The sequence below is a fragment of the Sorex fumeus genome, unplaced genomic scaffold (assembly GCF_029834395.1).
Source record: "Sorex fumeus unplaced genomic scaffold, SorFum_2.1 ptg000009l, whole genome shotgun sequence".
Lineage (NCBI taxonomy): Eukaryota > Metazoa > Chordata > Mammalia > Eulipotyphla > Soricidae > Sorex > Sorex fumeus.
In genome coordinates, this window is record NW_026606066.1 from 34,282,507 (window position 1) to 34,304,759 (window position 22,253).

Consider the following 22,253-nt stretch of genomic DNA (forward strand, 5'->3'; position numbering starts at 1 on the left):
GTTTGTTTGTTTGCTTGCTCGTCCCCCCCCCCCTCCGGGTCCCCCTCCCCCTGGCCCCGCCGCCCCCGTCTGTTCGTTTGGGACAAAATGTCGGTCCTCGGCGTGAGCCCTGAGCGAGGAGCCTGGCCGGCGTCGGGAGCTTTGCAGAAGGTGCAGCTTGCGTCCGGCTCGCTCCCCCCCGGGTGGCAGCTCGGTCTCGGCCGCCGGGTGGGTCTTGGCCGCCGGCCGGCCGCGCCAGGGGCCCCCGCGGCCGCGTCGGTGCATTTTTTTAAATTTTCCTTCTTTTAAACCCCCAAGCGGAGCTTGGAAGGGTTCCGCGTGCCCCCCGGAGGACCCGCCAGCTCCCCTCAGCCCAGGGGCGGGCAGCTGGGCACGTTTCCCGCGGCCCGGGAACCGTGTCCTGCTGACCCGCGCCGGCATGTCGATATTTAGGCGTGATGAGCGACTTTTGAGCGATTTTTTTTTCTTTTTACCCCCCCTCTTTTCCCTCCTCCAGCGGGGGTCTGTTCTCCGCATCCAGTCGCGACCCGGCGCTTGGTGCCCGCTGCCCGACTTCCCTGGCCCGTGTGTCGTCCCGTGCCCTCCGAGAAAGTAGACAATTGATAGATTGTCCCTCCCAGGCACGGGAGCAAATGTGAGCGGGTTTTTCCAACTTGAGTTGGGTGAATCCCCCGCTGGGGGTCGGGGCGTGGGGGGGGGCACGGCACCGCCTCCTCTCCCCGCAACCCCGCCTGCCCCGCGATGAGATCAGCGTGGACGCTGGGGAAGCTTGTCCATGCAAAGGACGACTTCGAGGAGGTGGACCCGGCGAGCAAGAAAATGCCACTGGCTTGGGCTTCTCCCTTTCCTTCTTCCCTAGGCCTGACACTGTTGCCTTTCTTCTCCCCCTCTCTCCTGGAAAGTTTGCCCAGGAATAAGTCCAGCAAGATGTCCAGCGATCGGCAGAGGTCGGATGATGAGAGCCCCAGCACCAGCAGCGGCAGTTCGGACGCTGACCAGCGCGACCCCGCAGCCCCAGAGCCCGAGGAGCAAGAGGAGAGGAAACCTTCTGCCACCCAGCAGAAGAAGAACGCCAAACTCTCCAGCAAAACCACCGCGAAGCTCTCCACGAGCGCCAAAAGGTGAGGGGCGGGCAAGGAGGAGGAGGAGGCACAGCTGGCCAGGGTGGGCTTCCAGAGGGACGAGCCTCCAGCTGCTGATGCTGCCCCCCTCCACCCCGGCCGGCCGGCCCAGGGTGTTCAAACACCCTGACTCCGCCGACCAGTTTTGTGCATGCTGGAAGGAGTTGTCCCAGTGTGGGGTGGTAGATAGAGGCAGCCCCCTTCCTGCAAATCCCACTGAGGGGCAAACTTTTCACTCTGTCCCCGGGCAGCTTCTGCAAGCCTGTCCCTGGAGTGGAGATGGGACTGGCATTCTGACCGATCGTTGAAGAGCTGGCAAGGGAAAATTGGGTGCACCCAAATGAGCTGGTGCATTGGAGGATGTTTCCCTTTTCTGAGTCACACTCTTCTTCATTGAAAGTGACACTTGTGGAGATTGGCACTGCCTCTCCTTGGGGAACTTTATCATCAGAAATGATCGGGTTTGCGAGAAAACTGGTACATCCAAGGCCTTGGCTGTCCGTGAACATGTTTAAAATCGTGCTTCAAGTCTTCTGTCCGTCTTGCAGATCATGTAATTTGGACATTGTGTGTCCCAAGTGTGACTTTTTTTTTCCCCTGGTGAAACTGTGGTCACCCAAATGAAACGGTTTAATTTTAGGTGGCCCATGGTAATTGAAAACTCTCATTGTCCATGTGCCCCTTCACTCTGAAACTTGTCGATACGCTTGATACGTTCGTACTCAACAGCAGGAGGGAGATATTTTGTTGGGTACGTGGAAGATCGTTTGTTATCTCTTGATTTATATTGTCTGTGATGGTGGGAAAAATACCTGTCAGTGGGAGTCCACCAGTTGTAGTATATTGGAACATCCATGGCTTCTAGTAATTATACTGTATCTGCAGCATTAGCGGATACTGACATTGTGTTGATTTTCATTGATCAAAACTGAGGAAAAAGAAAATTTAAAAATTGGTCAAATACAGTGTTGTGTGGCAATTCAAAAGTAATCTTACATAATACAATTTTACCTCAGTTGCGTCTGCCAATCTTGACTAAGTAGGTATCTTTTGAAGTAATCTAAAATCTGTCTCAGTTTATTGTAATCTTACTGAGGGATGAAAATAAAAAGACTTCCTAACTTTTAAAAGCTTTTAAAATGTGAATGTCACCGGGGAACTGCTTTGTACCACTTGTCCCCTTAACTGAAGGCTTTCTACTATGTCGGGTTCTTCTCCCCTAACCCCCCGCAACACACACATTTATTAAATTTCAGAGCTGTGTTTAAAGACCAGGAAAAACAGATCTCTGCCAGGGTTATTTGGAAGTTTTTCACTAGTGAAGGTATTTGTGAATTCTAAACTTTTTCTGACAGATAAAATATTGCCAGAGCTGTTGATGTGCTCTTCTGTGCCTTGTTAATTCTTACCTCAGTCCTATTGACTTGGCGTCATTGTCAAATATTCTAGGGCTTTCCCTCCTCCCTTCTGCCTCATTTGCATATAAGCTTGAAAAGAGAATTTCTTTGGTAAAAAGTATTTTAAAATGGATTTTGCGTCCTTTACTGAGTACCCCTGGCAGACTAGTTCTCAAATCAGGTGTGAATGTCTTGCTTATTTACAGTAGCAAGTGAGAAAAAAAGCTGCAAAGTTTCTGTTAAGGGATTTGGGTTATGCCTCTGAGAACAAAGAGGAAGCAGCCATGTTAGCATTACTGAAGGCAAAGCCAGCCTTGCATTTAACTGTATGGTGGTAGAGGGCAGTGTGATTCTCCGCTTGTTCTGTAGCCTATCTCAAATCCTTTTTGTCTGTTCTCATTTCACTCACAGAATTCAGAAGGAGCTAGCTGAAATAACCCTTGATCCTCCTCCTAACTGCAGGTAAGAAATAAATGTTTCTTGATTGTGATTTCCTATTGTAGAAAGAGATCAAGAGATTAGGGTCTTTTCCTGGATGTATGTGCTGCAGAAGAGGCTGAATTTGCTTCTCAGCTCTGGAAGTGAATTAAACAGAAATGATCTAAGTGGAATGAAATAAATTTTGGCAAAAAATGCTTCAGTGTATGTCATACCTTTTGAACTTGGGAGCCTAGTGACTTTGTTGTTACTGAGATTAGTAAGAAGGGTGCTGATTCTTGTTCTATTGTATTCAAAACGGTGTTGATTCAGAAGTATATTGCGGAAACTTCTAAAATTTTGCTAAGCTTAAAAGTTACTGCTTAAGTGCGATCTGAACTGACTTCCAAATTTAGAAATTGCTGAATGTGGTGTTATAAAGTGTAAATGCAGTAAACAAGAGTATAGTTGTTTCATTTTGATTTATTCAGTAACTTGCCTTAAGGATAAATTTTATGTGCTAAGCTAATGGGTTTAGTTGTTTTTTTTAGGGAATGCATTGTGGGAATTATTTACACTTAAGTGTCCGTAAATTACTTGGGGAAATTCTTAGCAGTTTTGCTGTTTGAAGTACTTATATGAAAAACATTAAATGAGTTGGAATTTGCGGTGGCCAGAATTCATTTCACTGATGCTCAAGTAGAATAAAAAAATTTTTGGTGGGGGGGTTATGGTGAAATAAAAGTATGGTTGACATGTTTTCTCTGAAAAGAAAAAATTCTCAATTGCTGTTTTTCAACATTGATCAGACGAATTTCAAAATTAAAGTTTCATAGAAAATTTGCAGTTAGCTGCTAAAGGAGGATGCTAGTGTCAGGCAGTGTAATGGTCGGCATAAAAATGTTGCTGTGTATTTTTCTTTTTTCTATAAGCTGTGTTCACTTAGATGCTGTTTAGAGGTATCACCAAAGTCTACTTGGGATATATACTGAGCTGTAATCCCATTGTGTCTTGTTGCAAATACTCAGGTGGCACGGACTTGTCGTGACTTAATGTCATGAATTGAAAGTTGTTCATATTTTTAATCAGCCATTTCAGGTCAAAAAAGAAGCAAGAATGTCAAATAATTTTAAGCAAATAGTTGTATAGGGAGAGCTGCAATGTACAGTAGTATTAACCATTGCTAACCTTCTTAGTTGTTGCTATTTTGAATGAGATTTACTTTACGTTTAAAATACATGTCTGATTTGGGGAATTTAGTACTAAGAAATACCTCATTGTGTGTAAAACAGTGTAAATTTTATATTGAGTGTAAAGTACTTAATTGATTTTTGAGAATATTGTATTTTATATGATGCTTTTGGATTCATTGGATTGTGTATGTATATAGTGTTTTAAAATTAATTTCACTCTTATTTTTCTGTGTTGATGAGATTGTTAGGAAGCTTAAAATTATGCGTGTGGTTTACGCTGTATTTCCATTAAGAGTGTTGCTTTAGGGATAAAATAAATCAAGTATTTTTTTCCCCAGCCCTCTGAAAGGCTTGTCAGATCTGTGGCCATTTAAGGGGATCAAGTTAAATTTGTTCTTTGGGAAGAATCACTTAACTTTCAGTGTTTTCTGATTCTTTCTGTTTGAAAGATGTAAAGATCTATCACTTTAGAACAAATATTTTTAAATTGCATGTAAGGTGGAATTATTTTAAAGATTTCTGTTTATTTTTTTTAAAGACCCAAATTTCATTACATGCAAAAATCTAAAGAGCTCCATAGACATGTGTTGAATACTCTTAGAACAGTAGCTTACTGTTATCATTGCCGAAGAAATTGGTTTTATGTGTTTGATCCAGGAATGGTCCTACAAGGTCACTAAAGATTGTTTTAGAGCAAGTAGAATCTTTGAAGGAGATAAAAAGTTTAACTTTGTTTTTTATACCAGATTTCATTTTATAGCTAGTGATTGGATTAGTAAAACAGCAAACCTTTAGGTTACAACTTGTGATGTCTGTAAAAGATTGCAAATGATGTCTTTTAGTTTAATTATTTTTTGTAATATATGTGTTTCTTTGCAATTAATGGAGAGAACATTAAATATGAGTCTTAGTAAGGAACTGGGAACAGATTTTTCTTATTCAGGAGAACATTTTCCCATGTGCCTGTCAGATAAAATAATCCAGATATCTTTATGTATCTCACTGCATCTTTATAGTAAAGACCTGAAGACCTAGTCCTCGTCTCTTAGTATGAATTTGGAATATTGGGTATTTGGTCCAAGCATTTTATAATTTTATAATTTAGACAAGACCCAGTTGTCACTGCATTTTACCATTATGTTAAATATGTGACAGATTGTATTGTTTCTGTAATTCACAAGTACGTCAGTGAGAATTTTAACTTTATGGTGGTAATATAGTTTATGTTACAAAGATGGGGGTTCCATATTGATAAATTCTAAAATATGTGAATTTATATTGCTTGAAGTCTTTGAAACCTAATACTTTTTATGTGTAGCTAATCAGTATTAAATTATGATTCTTAATATGATTTTTCAAATATGATTTCTGAATTAGCTTGTCAAAGTAGGTGACAGATTGAATTCTTCCTCAGGGAAGAAATACAACATATATCTGTACCCATTGAGGAAAAAGTTGAATGAAATACAAAGTATTCAGAAAAACCATATTTACTCCAACTAGATTAAGATTTCTCTAGATTGCCTTTCTATATTTAATTAACATTTAAAATTCTTATGTGGCCATCTCTATATACATATATACATATACACATACATAATATATACATCCACCCAAACCCAGGATGATAATAGGATAGACAATTAATTGTGCTGCTTTAAACTTGTCTGAATATACTTCCCTGGTATTAAATTTCTTTAATTTTTTTGTTATAGTAGCAAAGTTTGATAAAATATTACTCCCAATAAGCTGATACTGTTTCAGTTATTAGGTATTGGAATAATTTGGAGAAAAGTGTCTTAAATATACTTGGTGGCTTCAGTTTATACTCTTTACACACTTTAAATTAGTACACAATTGCTAATGAGAAATTGTGTTTTGGGCATTTCACTATCTACTTTTAGAATGGTAGAATTGTTGGGTGAAGTGCTATTAAGACATTTACATTCTATTTATTTTTAGAATGTGTTCTTTCATAGTTACTATTTGTATAAGTAACAAAAATTTAGAAAACTACTGGGTTTAACTTTGCATCTAATTCTCATGTATATATGGGAAAATACAGTTAGTGTTTTAGTTTGTCCTGATGAAATAGTATGTTAAAGTAGATGTTTGAGACATTTTTGAATAGGTTTTGAGTATAGGAAAGGTCTCTGTGGAGGGAAGTGTTATATCATTGAGTTGTAAAGTTATTTATATACTTCTTTGTTTGTTTGTTTGGGGGCCACACTCGGAGATAGTCTTGGGTTACTCCTGGCTCTGCACTCAGGAATCACTCCTGGAATCATGTGAAATGCTTGGGATAGAACTTGGTCGGCCACACATATGGCGAACACCCCACTCATTGTGCTATATCACTGGCCCCATGAGTTATAATATGTGTTTTACTTCCAGACTCAGAAAATAGGATGATATGATGCTGGCAATTTTTTTTTAACCTCTCTTTTAGTAGAAGGTAGCTCCCAGCTGGTGTTCAGGAGGACTAGGGACCCTACCTACAATTCTAAGCCAACCTGCATCCTCCTTTTGTTTATTTTTGTTTTGGGGGCCACTCCGTGTAGTTCTCAGGGGTTGTACCAGACTCTGAGCTAAGGAGAAACTCCTGGTGGTGCTGGTGGGGGTGATCATAAGTGGTGCCTGGGATGGAACCGGGCTTGGCTGCATGCGACAAAAATGAATTAACACCTTTACTATCTCTTAGGCCCCACATTCTCCACCTTCTATCACTGTCTCCCGTTGTTCATCAGTTCGCTGGAGTGGGCCCAGTAACATTGTGAGACTTGTTGTTACTGTGTTTGGCATATAGAATACCATGGGTAGCTTGCCAAGGCTTTGCCTTGAGGGCGAGATACTCTCGATACTTTGTCTGACTCTCAGAGTAGGGCAGAGAAATTGAACTTGGGTCGGCTGTGTTGGCCACGTGCAAGGCAAAACGCCCTTCCTGCTGTGCTATTGCTCCAGCCCAATCTCCACCTTAAAAAATATATATATATATATTAATGTTCATCGATTTGCTTGAGCGGGCACCAGTAACGTCTCCATTGTGAGACTTGTTGTTACTGTTTTTGGCATATCGAGTATGCCACGGGGAGCTTGCCAGGCTCTGCTGTGTGAATGGAATACTCTCAGTAGCTTGCCGGACTCTCTGAGAGGGATGGAGGAATCTAACCCGGGTCTGCCACATGCAAGGCAAACACCCTACTTGCTGTGCTATCACTCCAGCCCAACGCACCTGCTCAAGTAAATCAATGAATCAACAGGATGACAGTGATACAGTGATATATATTAAAGAGAGATGTAATCAAGGTCTAAACTCAGAAGTTGGCAGCCTTCAATTTACTTACATGTATGTTAACCTGAGTGAACTGTATTTTCTTTTGAGGGTGGTAACCGTTTTTCACTATTTTTTCTAAAGTAGACTAGAAATTTGCTGCTCATAGGGTGATCTTTAGAGTAGCAGTATCTGTGTTCCAGGTAAGAATGTTAGAAATGCAGACTCTTGCTTCCTGTCAGCCCCTGCAGAAGTACTATTTCAGAATCTGGATTTCAGCAAGAGTTCCTGGTGTATGTACGTTAAGGTTTGAAAAGCACTGGTATTGACTCTAGACTATCTTCATATCTTTGCACTGCCACTTTTAAGCTATGTTACCTTATAGAAAACGGAATTTTAAGAAAATTTCCTTAGCTGTCAGAGAGTAAAATAAAATGATAACCTGCCCTTTGTAGTTCTGTTGTGAGGATTAAATGAGTTTATGTGCTTTAAAGGTCTGTAACAGTGTAATTTGGGTCAGGAGAAACAGCTTAGCAGCATGCTATATCACTCTTGCTGGCATTTTCTCCAGTGCATTTGGACTATAGAAGTAATTTTATCTTAATTAGTACAGCACCTATTTATTTAGAACACATCGAGTAACTGGTTTTCGATATTAATAAAAGCATTTTCTTGAATCTTGAGTTAAAAGTAGCCTAAGAACATTGGACAAAGATGTTTTGTAGTGTACAGTAGCATAAAATAGTATAAGAATGGGTTATCTGGGGTGGAGAGATACAGTTGAGATCGTGCTTGCTTTGTAAAACCTTGCTTTGAACCTATTTGTGCTGTGGTCTTTAATTGGTGCATTTGGGGGCACCTTACAACTCTGTTGACCCAGTTTGATCCCTAGTATCCCATGTGGTTCCCTCAAACCTCGCAGGAGTAACCCTGAGCACCAGCCTTTAAAGGGCTATATAAGGTTAATGGTTACTAGCTCAATAGTGAATGCTCTGACTCTTTAGTAATTCATAATGAAAACATACAGAGTATTATGATGGTTATGTTCTATTTCTAAACATAAAAATGTATAGTTTTACTGAGAATGAGATATCGATATTCTTTTTATTTTGAAGGAATTTTGCTTAGGGAGTGTGAGGAGAAAAGAGAACAGGGGAGGGGTGGGAGAGAGGAACTCTGAATAAATGTTTCTGCAGGGGAAAGGAGAGCTTGCATCGATTTTTCTAAAATTTACAGTCTAAATTGATATTTTTATCATCTCAGAATAGATACTTGTCAGTGATCTTGGAAATATTTAAGTTGTTTTTTCTAATTGGTGCATCAAGACAGGCAAAGATTGAAATAATTTGGTATTACATTGCTTGTATGGTTGCTTATATTTTAATTGAGTTTTAAATTTCCATACATATACAGATTTTTTCTCTTATACTTGATTATTATTTATATTACATATGTATATGATCCGAAAAGACCTTAATTTATAAAATGAAATTCTGCCTTAATCACTCGGTTACTTTAATTATGGCCCTAAAAAATGGGCTTGCTTATTTAGCTTGTGAATTTGCTTTTAGGATTCCAGAGCAGTGCTCACAAGGCCGAGGGCAGCCTTAGCAGTACTTGGCCTGGCATTGTGGACCTTATTGTTCAGTGATCTGGTCCAGTGATGCCACAAAGGCCACCAGATTCACCCTTGATATACCTGCAGTGCTGTGAGTAAGGATGGCATTCCTGCAGTGCTGGGGATTGAACTCAGGGCTTTGTACATACCGAGTATGCTGTTAGGGCCTCTGTCTCCCAACTTCAGGCCTTTTTAAAGAAATAATTGTAAGATTTGTAAGCTTGGTTTTTAAAACATGAATATGGTACTCGTCTTTTGAAGTTACTGCCCATCTCTTCTTGCTGTGATATTTTTGACTGGTGAGTTGTTGGTTGTTTTCTCTGGCTTTTTTGCTTTTTTTTTTTTTGGAGTTGGCTTACATCCTGTGGTGAGTTAAGGGCTACTTCCAGAGCTGTCCATGAGGGACAAAAGGTGCTGTGGTTGAACTTGGGCCTTCCTTATGTTAAGCGTGTATTCAGCCTATTTAGCTACCTCTCTGGCCCCTAACAAGTGGATAATTATTTTTTTATTAATTGCTGTTGACATAATCAGCTCTCTCAAAAACCAAGAAACTTTCCTCAGAACTAGGTGGTGATTTTAAAGGGATGTTTTATTTTTCAGTAAACTTAATAGTTGCTTCAGTGCCCCTTTACTACATAATGCTACAGTATGTTCATGCTGTGTATACTTTTATTGCCAGTCTACCTTCTGCAAAAGTTAGTATTCCTTTATTCATTTTTGTACTCTAATACTGATCCCAGTACTGACTTCTTAAATTAATAAATTGAAGTCAGTCAAATTGACAGAAGTAGAGATTCTAGGCAGATAGTGACTTAGAGAAATAGAGAAAAATCTGCTAAATATCCCATGTAATTTTTTTTCTTTCTTCCAAAATTATAGTTACTAATATGATGATTAAGTATGTAGCTAGAATTTTTATTGGCCTTTTAAACTTGGTAATAACATTAAGCCCAATCTGCTAGTGGAGCCGTGAATTAAGTAACATTGAGAGTAAAAACTTTTTTCCAGAGAATACCATGATTGACAGTATTCTTCATGAAAGCCATACAGCTCATTGGGCTGAGTGCTTATGTGGCATGTGGGTTGGAGGTAAGAGGCTCAGATTCAGGCCCCAGCACCTCATGTTCCCCAGGCTGAGCTGGGAGTAGCCCCTGAATAATGCTGGATGTGGCACAAAAACTTAGAAAACAACAACCCCAAGCCAAAAAAAAAATCGCAGCTTTCTTCCCCAAAATATCATATTTTTATTAGGAGGTCTGTTATGTTCATTGCAGATATATAAGAAAGAAAGCGGGAGAAAATTTTGTATTTAAAACTTCACAGCAATATGCAATACTCCCAACTTGTCTTCCTTCCTTCCTTCCTTCCTTCCTTCCTTCCTTCCTTCCTTCTTTTTATTTTTTATTTTGTTGCTTTTTGGGTCACACCCAGCGATGCTCATAAGATACTTCTGGTGCTGCACCCAGGAATCACTCCTGGCGGTGCTTGGGGAACCAGATGGGGTGTTGGGGATCGAACCCGGGTCAGCCGCATACAAGGCCCCACCCGCTGTGCTATTGCCCCAGCCCTCCTTCCTTTCTTTAGATGACCAGTTGGTACCGATTCCCTCCTTGAATGAGTTGCTGTAACAGCAGATGGGTATGTTTAGTTATAAGAAAATCAGCAAGTCTTTTTTGCTTGAGTGCAAGGGCATTCACTTTGAGAATGGAGAATGTGATCTGCCATTCTGTTTTCCTAATAAAATGGAGATTAAAAACATACAAAACCACTTGAATATCTAGAGAAATGGAGATGATTTTTTTTCTTTCCATACTTCTCTTGACAAGGAAGTGTATCTTATGTTGTATTCGAAGCTAGAAGACACATTTTAAAATTTACTCTTTTACCTTCAGACTAATGGTTCCCAAAGATGGGAGTAGCTTAGGGAGGTTTAGGTTTAGGATGACAGTTTCTACCTCTTACCCCCAAGCCCCTGCCTCCCCACCTAGGGCGCTGTTGTCAGTACCCTGCAGGCATTTTTTGTTGTTCACAATTTGTGGGAGAGGGGCTTTGATGACACTGAGTGAGTTGAAATCAGGGTTGTGCTGCATAATTCTACTTACATAGGACACACTTCCATAATGAATTTGGGGACTAAACTGTTACTGGCATTTAAATTGACTTTTTGCTGTGGACATATATTCTGTTTTTGCAGTTTCTTTTTGTCCTTTACATTTGTTGTGATGCTTGCTTATTACTTTCACACCTCAGTTTCCCTACTGCACATTCATTCCATTCATACAAAACTCATTCTGTAGTTTTATTTTATAGTGTAAATCAGGCACGAATCATTACTTTTTTATGTTAAACCTTGCTGAGTCTAGAAATGCTTGACAGAAGTATTTTAAATTCTCTTTTCCCATTTTAATTAATTTTATTAAAAACACTGATTTACAAAGTTGTTCATTTGATAGTTGTTTCAAACATTTAGTGTTCCAATACCACCAGTGTGACCTTCATTCCCTCAATATCCCAGTTTCCGTCCGAATCCAATCTCTGCCAGTATTGGCACATGACAAATTTACTTTATATTGCTTATTCCAACAAAACTTATAAGAACAGGCAAATGAAGTGACAGAAAATAAATAAGGGCCAATTAGTGATTACTATATGATTTTGACCTATTTAAAGAAAATTAAAACCATTTAGTGCAATATAAAAAGTCTGTTCTCATTTGCATATATATGTTTTCAATTCTGGGCTGTAAAATATATTACACTGAATTTTATTTTATACTTGGATCGGATTATGGTAATAATTATATCTTACCTGTCACTAATAACACCTTAAAAGTATTTCTGTCTTAATATATTTTGGAGTTTACATGGAATAGATAAGGCTTACTACATATGTAAATTTTCCCCTTACACTTCATATAAACACAGGTTTACAAAGTTGTTGCTGATGATTTGTTACAGGCATTCATTTTTCTACACCGATCTCACCATTACATCTTCCCTCCACCATTGTCTCCAATTTTCCAAACCACCTCTTAAACCTGCCCCGATATAGACCCTCAATAATTTATTTTATATTGCTTGCTTTTAATAATTTGCTAACAGAATGATAAAAAAATATTTCTTTAGAAGAAATTTAGTGAGAATTGTATCTCGTCATGGAACCTTAGAGCCATTAAGTCCTTGCATGAAAGATTACTAAGATGATGTTACAGGTTAAGCCTCCTGTGTTTATGTTTTGTTAATTGAAATTGGTTGTCTTCTGTGTTACATCCCATCAATTCTGGTGGATTATGTCCCATCTATTACTGGTTTATCAGTGTTGTAGAGTTTGAGATGTTGCTCCAGGAAGTCCAGAATTTTTAACAGGTGATAGAGTTGGAGTAAAATTTTTTACTGGGTGGAGCCGTAGGGGCAAGTGTGTGACTGCTGGAGCTTTTTTTTTTTGCCCCGCGGCTTGTCCCAAGACGGTGGAGTCTGGTGATTGTGTCCTATGGGAGCTTTCAGCTACCACATCTCTGTTTGGGCAGGTACTGGACTGACCCGCCCCTCTGGAGGTGAAACTAAAGTTTGCTCTTTCTATGTTGGATTAAATCTCTAGTATTAAATAATATCTTTTAACTGTCACATTCATTTTAGTGGTATGACACAATGAGGAAGATACCCTTTAAGATTTAAATACAGACCTTGCCATTTCTTTTTTTTAATATCATTGTGTTTTGCAGCAGTGAAATGTACTTTGGCTATAAAAATTACACATCAAATTTTGCTCGCTGTTTTGCATTACCAACCAACCTAGAAAACTTATATAAATATAGAAAGGTTTGCTCATTTAAGTCCTTTTTAGGTCTTTGGGCTCTCTCTCTGCTGGGTAGCTCTACCATGTGTTGACTTGGATCTGTGCTGCTTGCGTCGTGTAACTCTGCTATTTGAAACATGTGTCTATAGAGAGCTAGAGGGTCATATGCCAACTTTTAAATGCTTTGGTCTGGAGGTAAGGCATAAATTAATCATATGGCTTTGCCCTAAGTGAAGATAACTGGGAAATGTTTTGGAGCAAATGGAATGAGTTTCCAGCCTGACACTGTACTAGATTCCATAGAAGAGCATCTGTTTATACAGTATCTTATTTAATTTCCAGAACAGCCAGTAAAATGAGTTAGATTTCAAAACAGCCTTAAGTTTAGAAAATTACTAGTACATGTGATACATATATATATCTCAGATTCAGAGCAAAAATGTGGGTTTGCTTTTGACATGAAATAAGCACTTTTTAAGTTAAAAAAATCATTTTTATTTCTCTCCATTTCTGTTCAAGAAATCAGGTAAAAGCAATCCAAGTTGTTATGAGTCAGTAGTTGCATGTTTTGTGTAAGTATATCCTATTCATTTACTTAGAGTTTCTTGAGAGTTCCAAACTTCTCTTCCTAGACGGTTTTTGAAACCTGTAAGTAGTGTCTCCATGGTGAGGTGGAGGAAGAAGATCATTTCCTTCTTCATCTCTGGGGTCCTAGTCCTTTTTCCTTTTGTAAAATATATCAGAAGCTTTTTTTTTTTTAACTGACTTTCTTTTTATTTTTAAAAGCATCAGTTAGAAGCCGATACCCCCATCCCCCACCAAGTTAGCATTCCCCAAGTTGCCTTCTTTCTCTGTTCACTTTCCTTGTAAGGAAGAAGGTCAAGAATTGAATATGGTCATAACCAAAGCTGCAAATCTTGTTTTCTGCCTTGTAGGTCTTTGTGTGTGGCTTTCCCTGTGGACAAAGAAATAACTTTAAGCCTACCCCTACTTTTTTCTCTAGGGTATTGTGAAATCATCCATGTGTATGAATTGATTTTAAGTTAGAAAAGACTGCAGATAAGAATTTATAATTCATGAAGAAAAGATCCAAACTAAGGGAAATTTTAAGACTAATTTTCTTTCTTTCTTTTTTTTTTAGTAACATGTGTAATGGTACCGGATCTGACTTTTTTTCAGAAATTTATAGGAGAGTCTTAATTTTGTCTTGTTTAACATAGTTTCATAATTTTATCTAGCACTTTTTTTCCTTAAACTTTTAAATCTATTGAAAATGATTTACATAGTATAGGAATTTGTGTTTTTTGTCTTGTTAGTTTGCTTATTGATGGATTGGGGTGGGGGTTGGGTGCCTCCCAAACAGTATTCGGAAAGCCTGGGGAGCATCCGACCAATTGATGTGGTAGGTCAGGATGTGTTGCTGCTGGACATCTATGGTGCCAGGGACCACATGATACTCTCTGTGATCCAGCGCCTTCTGTACTACACCTCAAGATGCTTGGGACGTTAGGTGATGATGGAGATTGAATCTGGGTCTCAGCCACTGGCCTATGGTCTTACGGGTGTAGAAAGGTTGAAAATCAATGGTCCACTTCAGTAATTATTATACTGCTGGTAAATGGGTGGTGTATGCAGGTAGGTGCAGGTCTGCAGCTGTAAAAAGGATGAAGAATGTAGCTTTAAGCCCTGGTACACAGTTACGAAGTTGTTCATAATTGAGTTTTAGCCGTACAGTGTTTCAACACACTGCATTTTCCATTAACAGTGTCCACAATTTCCCTCCTGCCACCCCATCCCCTACTCCTATCCTATGGTGGATGTTTTTCTTTTCTACCTCTCTCTCTCTCTCTCTCTCTCTCTCTCTCTCTCTCTCTCTCGTTCTCGCTCTCTCTCTCCCTCTTCCTCTCCCTCTCTCTCCCTCTCTCTCACTTGTTCTCTTGCTCGCTCTTTCTCTCCCTCCCTCCCTCCCTTCCTTCTTTCTTCTCTCTCCTTTTAGGCATTGTGTTTTGCAGTACAAGTTCTGAAAAGTTATCATGTATATCGCATTACCTCCTTTCAACATTCAATTCTTGTCCAGATAATCATTTTCCAACTATCATTGTCATAGTAGTCCCTTTTTCCTAACGCCCTACTCCCTCCACTTGTGGCAAACTTCCAACCATGGACCTCTTCTCCTGGTCCTCTCCCTCATTTCTACTGTATTTGGGTATTAGTCTTATACTCTTATTTTTTTTTATAACCTGCAAATGAGTACAGTCACTCTGTGTTAATGAGTCTTTCTTAAAGAGATGATGTTCCACTTAATAGTAATAGCACTCATGGTGTCGTGGTGACCTGCCAGACTTGTATAATCTATCTCAGATAGATGAAATGGTGAGCTTCATGAATCAGGTCTGTACCTTGCATCTTCCCTGAACGCAGCATTAAAGTTAAATTCTAAAGGCTAAGAGCTCCTGAAGGCCACTCACTCTTTCCAGCTCTTTTAGGACTTGGCTGTTTGTTTGAATGATGGAACATGAGAATGCTGCTCTCCTCAGGTGCTGGTTCACTGGACCTCTGAGGCCGAGCTGGGATGATGGGGAAATGAGGATGAGGAAGGAGCTATATGCTGTTAGGAATTGAAATAGGGTTCAATTCCTGCAAGGCTCATGACCTAAACACTGCTACATCCATGGCCTGGAATCTCCTTTGAAGGAAAAAATATATAGGTAAAATGATCAAAACATGTCTATAGCACTTGTTTTGGATGTGATGTTCATTAGGAAACTATTAGTAGTAAAATACCAATATGAAGGTCAAATTTTCCAGGATTATTAACTTTTTTAAAGTTTCATTTCCCCTTGATCTTTGATATATAAAATGATGTCTTTAATTTCTCTGGTTGGAGCAAAGCTTTGAGAGAAAGTTTCTGTTTCTCTATTGTATATCAATATTCATTCATTTTTGAAGAAAATTTGTTTGGAAGGATTTGGATTTGTTATACCAATCCTTTTTTTTTTTTTTTTTTTTTGGCGGAGGAGGGGCTGCTTCATTGTCCCAGAGCAAATGTACTTTGTCATTTCACTTAACTTTCAGCTTGTCAGGGGAAAAGTAAAGACATCTCAGGTCAGAAATTGCTTTCGGGAGTATAGCTCCACATGGTTTGGTCTGAATGGAAAGGCCTAGGGAAACATGAATTCTGTTACCTTTTTATTTCATTTCTCTTTACTTATAAATCATCACGGTGATATTCTCCCTTTACATCATGCATCTAACTTTGTTCAAACACTGTTCATTTCCTTTCTGTGGCTGGTTATTTGTAGTTCATTTTGCCATACTCAGTCATACAAGTCTTTTACAAATGGATCATTTTTTCACATTAAACTTTAGTGGGTTAGGAATTTATTCAGGGTCCCCAAGAGAATCGATCTCAGAAGATTGTGGCTACGCTTTTTTTTATGGCTTCCTATTGCTCTCCAGTAGTCGTCTCAATTTAAACAGTGGTAGCATCAAAATATAGAGGCCTTCACTTTATGGTTTTATTTTTGCTTCACACTTGTTTCTAAAGGCAATCTTTGGATTTGTGATATATATTTTTAGAGTAGGTATTACCTGCTATAAGGTGGCATTTGAAGGGTTTGAACACAAATTTTGGATATAAGTCTCACTATTTAAGAATTCAGTGGAAGTTTTAACTTGGTATACCTTTAGATTTTTTTTTATAAATTTACACCTGTGTATTTAAATTTTTAAAAGGCATTTCTGTTTTATCTTCCCAACTGCTTAATAGCTTTTTTAATGGACTATGCCAAGTATTCATTTTGTTCTTTTAAAAAATTCTCATATTGCAAGTGGTGAGGTTTTTTATTTTTTTTAAATTTATTTATTTATTTTTTTTGCTTTTTGGGTCACACCCGGCGGTGCTCAGGGGGCCATATGGGATGCTGGAAATTGAACCTGGGTCTGCTACGTGCAGGGCAAAACGCCCTACCCTACCTGCTGTGCTATCTCTCCAACCCCCTTAATTTTTTAAATTTACTTTTTGTTATGAAAACTTGAAACACTAAGGGATTAGTATGATAACCTCCTATGTAACATTTTCTGCTTTCCAATTATGAACATTCTTGTTTCATCCTCTCATGTCATATCAAAACAATTCCACTTGCAACAAATATTTCAGTGTTCATTTTCCAAAGAAATATTTTTTTAGCCACACTGTAATTAATGTTTTTTTCAGTGGCATTAGAACAGATTGGCAAGTATCTCATGGATATTTTGATCATACCACACCACTCCTGGGCCCCCAATTATTTACATCTGTATTCAAATAAAGTAAATCTGTTAATGATAAATTGATAGTTTTCTTACAGTTCTTCTAATCTGAGTACCCTACGTTTTGCGAATTCATTTTTGCAATTAGTGTAAAAGCTGAAGTGTTTCTGAGCATCTAGATTTTGCCTATTGCATTCCTATGGTATAATTTAATATTTTTCTTTTCATTTAGTATTTCTTGAATATTAAGTATAATATTTTCTAACAAAGTATGTTCCTTTTTAGGATAAAATATAACTACTTTTGTACTTTGTTAGCCCTATTTTAGATTTTTCCCTTAAAATTATCTTAATTCTCCTTTCCCCGCTCTTACTAAATTGTATATTTGTAGTACTTATTTCGTGTTAAATTAAAAATGTATGTATTAGCATAGTTATTCACTCTATTATTTTTTTAGATTTACATATTTACAAAAAGAGAAAGATTTTGAAAAAAAATTAAGCTGATTATTGATTTGCAGTTTCTGTGGAACTTCAGGGTTTTCGCTTTAATCCTCAAAATTGAAAGTGTGGGCATCACCACCTCCACAATTAAAGAAAAAAATTAAAAAATTTCTCATGTGGAATATAAGGAAACATAATAAGGAAACAACAAATGGCCAGTCATCAGAACTGGAGGTTTTGTCTGTGGAACTGAGCTTGCACGGGAGGGTGGCCGGCTGAGAGGGTCTGGTGGGACATGGTAGAAGGTGATGACCTAGGTGATGGCTGTGGTGTTGGGAGGAAGTGTATTTTATAGTGCTGTAATTTACATTGTTGCAAATCCCATAAGTAACAGTGGGACCCAGAATCAAAAAAATAAAACACCGTGAGAAATCTGGACTCTTGAATCAGGTTTGAGTTTTTTGTTATTTCTTCATAGGTAGGGATGTACTTTTCTTTTCTGTTGAGGAGACGCTGAAGCTCTTGATTTTCTCTTTGTGATGTTACCAGCCATTGAAATACAGAAAAATGTGTCTTCTTATGTGTTAACCAATCTTTTGGGCAGTAAGGTGATTGATTTTTAAATTCTTAAAGGCAGAGGTGAAAGGATAATACAAAGGTGCTTACTTTGCGGCTACTGACCCAGGCTCGATCTTGGCCCCACTCTCTGACTGTCTGTTTCCCCCACTGCCCTGGGCACCGCCAGGAGTGATACCTGAGCAAAGAACAAGGGGTACCCTGAGAACAGTCAAGTGTGGCCAAAAAAACAAAAAGTAAAATAAAAGACAGTAAAGGTGATTCTTTCCTTGATTACCTGTTTCACTTTTGTTTTTCAGAATTGTGAGTTGGTTCCCTAGTATCTTTTAAGGAATCGCTGTAAATTCATGTTTGGTATATTGGTCCTTTGCACTGTCTATATATGTCTTACTTTCTTTATAGATTTTTTTAAGTTTTAAGTAACTTAAATACAAATTGTTTTGCCTTAAGGAATTTGATGTGTAAAAATTGTTGGGATATTTGGCAATAAAATATTACAAACACATGCATTTAACCTTGTTATTGCCTTAGGTGTTATTTTGAAAACTGGATATTTATTGAAGCTGTTGTTTAAAACATAGTATTCTCAGCATTCTTTTCATCTTTTGTCAAGGGGTAATTTGTCTTAGCATTCAAATACTATATTCAAAATATCTCTTAGTACTATAGATCAGTTTTTAAGTTCTTCTTTGGGTGTGAGAGGCTTTGTAGCAAGGCAGGTCCCCTACCTTCTGAGCCATCTCTCTGGCCCCTTAAGTTACAAAATCAAGACAATAGATGTAGGTGGAATGCAGACTTAATTTATCACAAGAGTTGAATTTAAGCATGAAATCTGTAGAAAGCAAGCAGTTTTCTTTAAGTATTTTTCATCTCTGTTTTGAATTGGATTGTGCTTTTGCTTTAGAAATTGAAGTCCTATGAGACCTTGAACTCTGCTCAGTAAACGCTAGTATGGATTCTCCCTGTATTGTGGCCACCTGAACCTTCTCTCCCCACTTCTGCTTCACCCTTACTACCCAATATCCAAGTGTCTTGGGCGGAAGAGTTGTGATAAAGGTTTTTTGTATAGCCTTGCTTCAGTTAATGCATATGCATCGTATTGTGTCATAATTTGTGAGATATCTTACATGATGTAACATTAAAATCTAATATGACCAAACGTGCATCATTTTTAATGCAAAACAAATATTTCATCATTTCAGTTTATATTCATTCCCCTAACTCTGAAATCTCTCAGTCAATATAAAGTTCAGGGGTGAATTGTACATACATGGTTTCTTGCAAGTGTGTATCGTTGCGTATTCCTTAGTATTTTCATGAGCAAATGTATGTCGCTTTTAATGCAGCACAAAACACAAATACTTTTTAAAAAACAGATCTTTCCGTTTTGTATGTATTTCCCTAACTCCGTAATCTCACAGTGAATATAAACTTTGTGCATGAATTGTACATGTGAAGTCCCTTGCAAGTATGAATCTTTGCATATTCCATGTCATTTATTATTCATGAATTTTATTAATGAGAAAATCTGTTTTTAACAGGATTTTCCTACTAATCCATTGCCACAAATTGAACTTGTACTTAAAAAAAAAAACTCTGATCTCTAATTAACCTCCTCCTGTTTCTGAGTTTTTTTTTTTTTTAAGACCTTTGATTTTTTGCTCTTTTCCTTATTAGTCATTATCTAGCTTCCTATTTATCTTTGGTTTATAGAGCCATATATATTGCCACTTCTCCACTTTTCGGTCTCCAGTTTTATTTTTTTGTAATTTGACTTTCGACTTTATTAAAAAGGGCATTAGGGAATTGTAGCTGTCACTGTTTTTATTATGTGACACATTCGTCTCTGTCTCATGTGACACATTCGTCTCTGTCTCTCTGTCTCTGTCTCTCTCCCTATCTCTCTTTCTCGATTCGTTTTGGCTACCACCCAGTGTCAGTTTCCTCTCACTTTTTGTTTTCGACAATTTTGAAACTCTCTTTACAATTTATTATTTCCTCTTACAGCTGATACCTACTTCTTCTTGTGCATGCATCACATTGTGTCACAGTTGCATTTTTTTTGTTGTTTTGGGACCAATTCTGGAGGTGCTCAGAATTTACTCCTAGCTCTGTACTCGGTGATCACTCCTGGTGGGCTTGGATTACCACATGGGGTGCCAGGGATTAAAGCTGCCAGGCAAGTGCCCTATCTGCTGTATGATCACTGGCACCAGCTTGACTGCTTTTTGTTTATGGAATTTGCATACATATTAATATTTTGCATATGAATTTTTTTATGGAAAAGTTCTGGTAATGGTGATTTGTTCATAGAACAGGAATTCTCTAGGCACTTCATCTTGCTTACTTTCTCTTTTCTCATTAATTTGAATGTCTTTTATTCTCTTGACAGCAGGAATCCCTTAAAGTTCATTTGAAACCCTAAGTCTTTGTGAAACTATCTTTCATGTCTGTCTCTTTTGAAAGATTTATATGTTTATTCTCTGCTACTTGATATTGTCATATTTCTTTCTTCCCAGTTTGACTGGTCACCAAGCTCTTACTTTCTATTTTCAGTTCTTCATTATAATGACTTTGTATTACTCTTGGAATAATAATTTTTTTTGGAATAGAGGCAACCTCTGGCAGTATTCATGCCTTCCTCCAGGCACTTTGCTCAGGGGTGACTTATGGAAGTGCTCCTGGAAGTGTGGTATTAGGGATTGAACTGGGTCAGCTATTTGCAAGGCAAGTGTCTTACCTGCTGTACTACCTCTTTGGCCCAAACAAACAAACAAACAAACAAACACTGTCCTCCCGTTGTTCATCGATTTGCTCGAGCGGGCCCAGTAACGTCTCCATTTTTGAGACTTGTTGTTACTATATTTGGCATATTGAATGCGTCATAGGTAGCTTGCCAGGCTTTGCCATGCGGTCGAGACACTCTCGGTAGCTTGCCGGGCTCTCCGAGAGGGGTGGAGGAATCAAACCCGGCTCTGCCGGGCTGGTTGCACGCAAAGCAAATGCCCTACCTCTTTGGCCCATTCTAGTAAATTTTTGAAAACTAGTGTCTGAGGCTTAACATCTTAGTTGGCAAGAGGAGAGTAAAAAATGGGCAGGGGAGGTAATAAAATGCCATTTATTCTCTGATGAAAGAGAAAGATATTTAAGAATGTTTCTTAGTAGTCCTGCTGTTATCTTCAGCACCCCTTATACTTTGATAGACTTTGTCATGATTACTGAAAGTCTGTGTGAGGGTGTGTGTGTGTGTGTGTGTGTGTAATGGTTTAGTGAGGATGTAAAATCTTAGTGCACACTAAGTATATAAGAAAGTCAGAATTTAGTAAAATGGTCTTTGAAGGAAGGTGATCTCACAAGTATGTTTTTGTTAAAAAAAAGTTGTCAGCAGCAGTCTCTTATCAACGTTACTGATAATGATGTTTCAAGTGTTGAATTTCTCATTTACTATATCATATAGGAAATGACCTCAACCGTGGTTTTTGTTCCGTTTTTCTTTGGTGCTCAGGGTTGTTCCTCGAGGGACTCAGAGCACCATATGGTGCTGGAGGTTCAATCTAGGCCTCCTGCTTGTGTAATTCAGTCCTTTGGTTTTATTTTGGGCCACACCCAACTGTGCTCAGTACTTGCTTTACAACTTGCCCTGTGCTCAGGATCACTCCTGGCATGTTTTGGGCAACCATTTGAGGTGCCAGGGATTATACTTGGTCACCCTGTGCACGCACTCTACCTGTTGTACTATCTCTCGGGTTCACATTTCAGCCCTTTAAACTGTCTCCCAGCCTTTAAACATATTTTAAGATACTTAATCCCAAGTATAAGCAATACTACTGAAGTTACAATTGTGTTATCTCTTCTATGGATAAGAGTATTAAGATTGCAACAGTAAAATTTACTCATTAGAAGAGAATAATCCTCTGACAAAGGAAATTTTATTTTTATTTTTAACAAGGCTGGCAAAAATGGCAGTTCCCAGTTCGCTAAAGATGAAAAACTATTTAACAGTAGTTTTTAAAGACAGTAAGAGGAAAGCATTAGTTATATTTATCATTTTATTATAAATCTTTTGGTTGTTTCTACTTTTTCAGTATTGTGAGTAGTGCTGTTATAAATATTGATGTACAAAGATTTATTTGAACACCTGTTTTAGGTTCTTTGGAGTACAGTTTTAGGA

General features: G+C 38.4%; 1 protein-coding gene across 2 annotated transcripts in view; it reads left to right on the plus strand.

Annotated features, from left to right (window-relative positions):
* UBE2E3 (ubiquitin conjugating enzyme E2 E3) overlaps positions 1-22,253 on the plus strand; it is a 102,374-nt gene that overhangs the window by 529 nt on the left and 79,592 nt on the right. Inside the window, exons 1-3 of one of the 2 annotated variants that reach the window (XM_056110215.1) lie at positions 77-150; positions 903-1,121; positions 2,930-2,980. In XM_056110215.1, the coding sequence (XP_055966190.1) occupies positions 928-1,121; positions 2,930-2,980 (245 nt within the window). In that variant the 5' untranslated portion in view covers positions 77-150; positions 903-927. Of the gene's footprint in view, positions 1-76; positions 151-902; positions 1,122-2,929; positions 2,981-22,253 lie in introns of those variants that run through there. The other variant, XM_056110214.1, reaches the window with a different exon arrangement.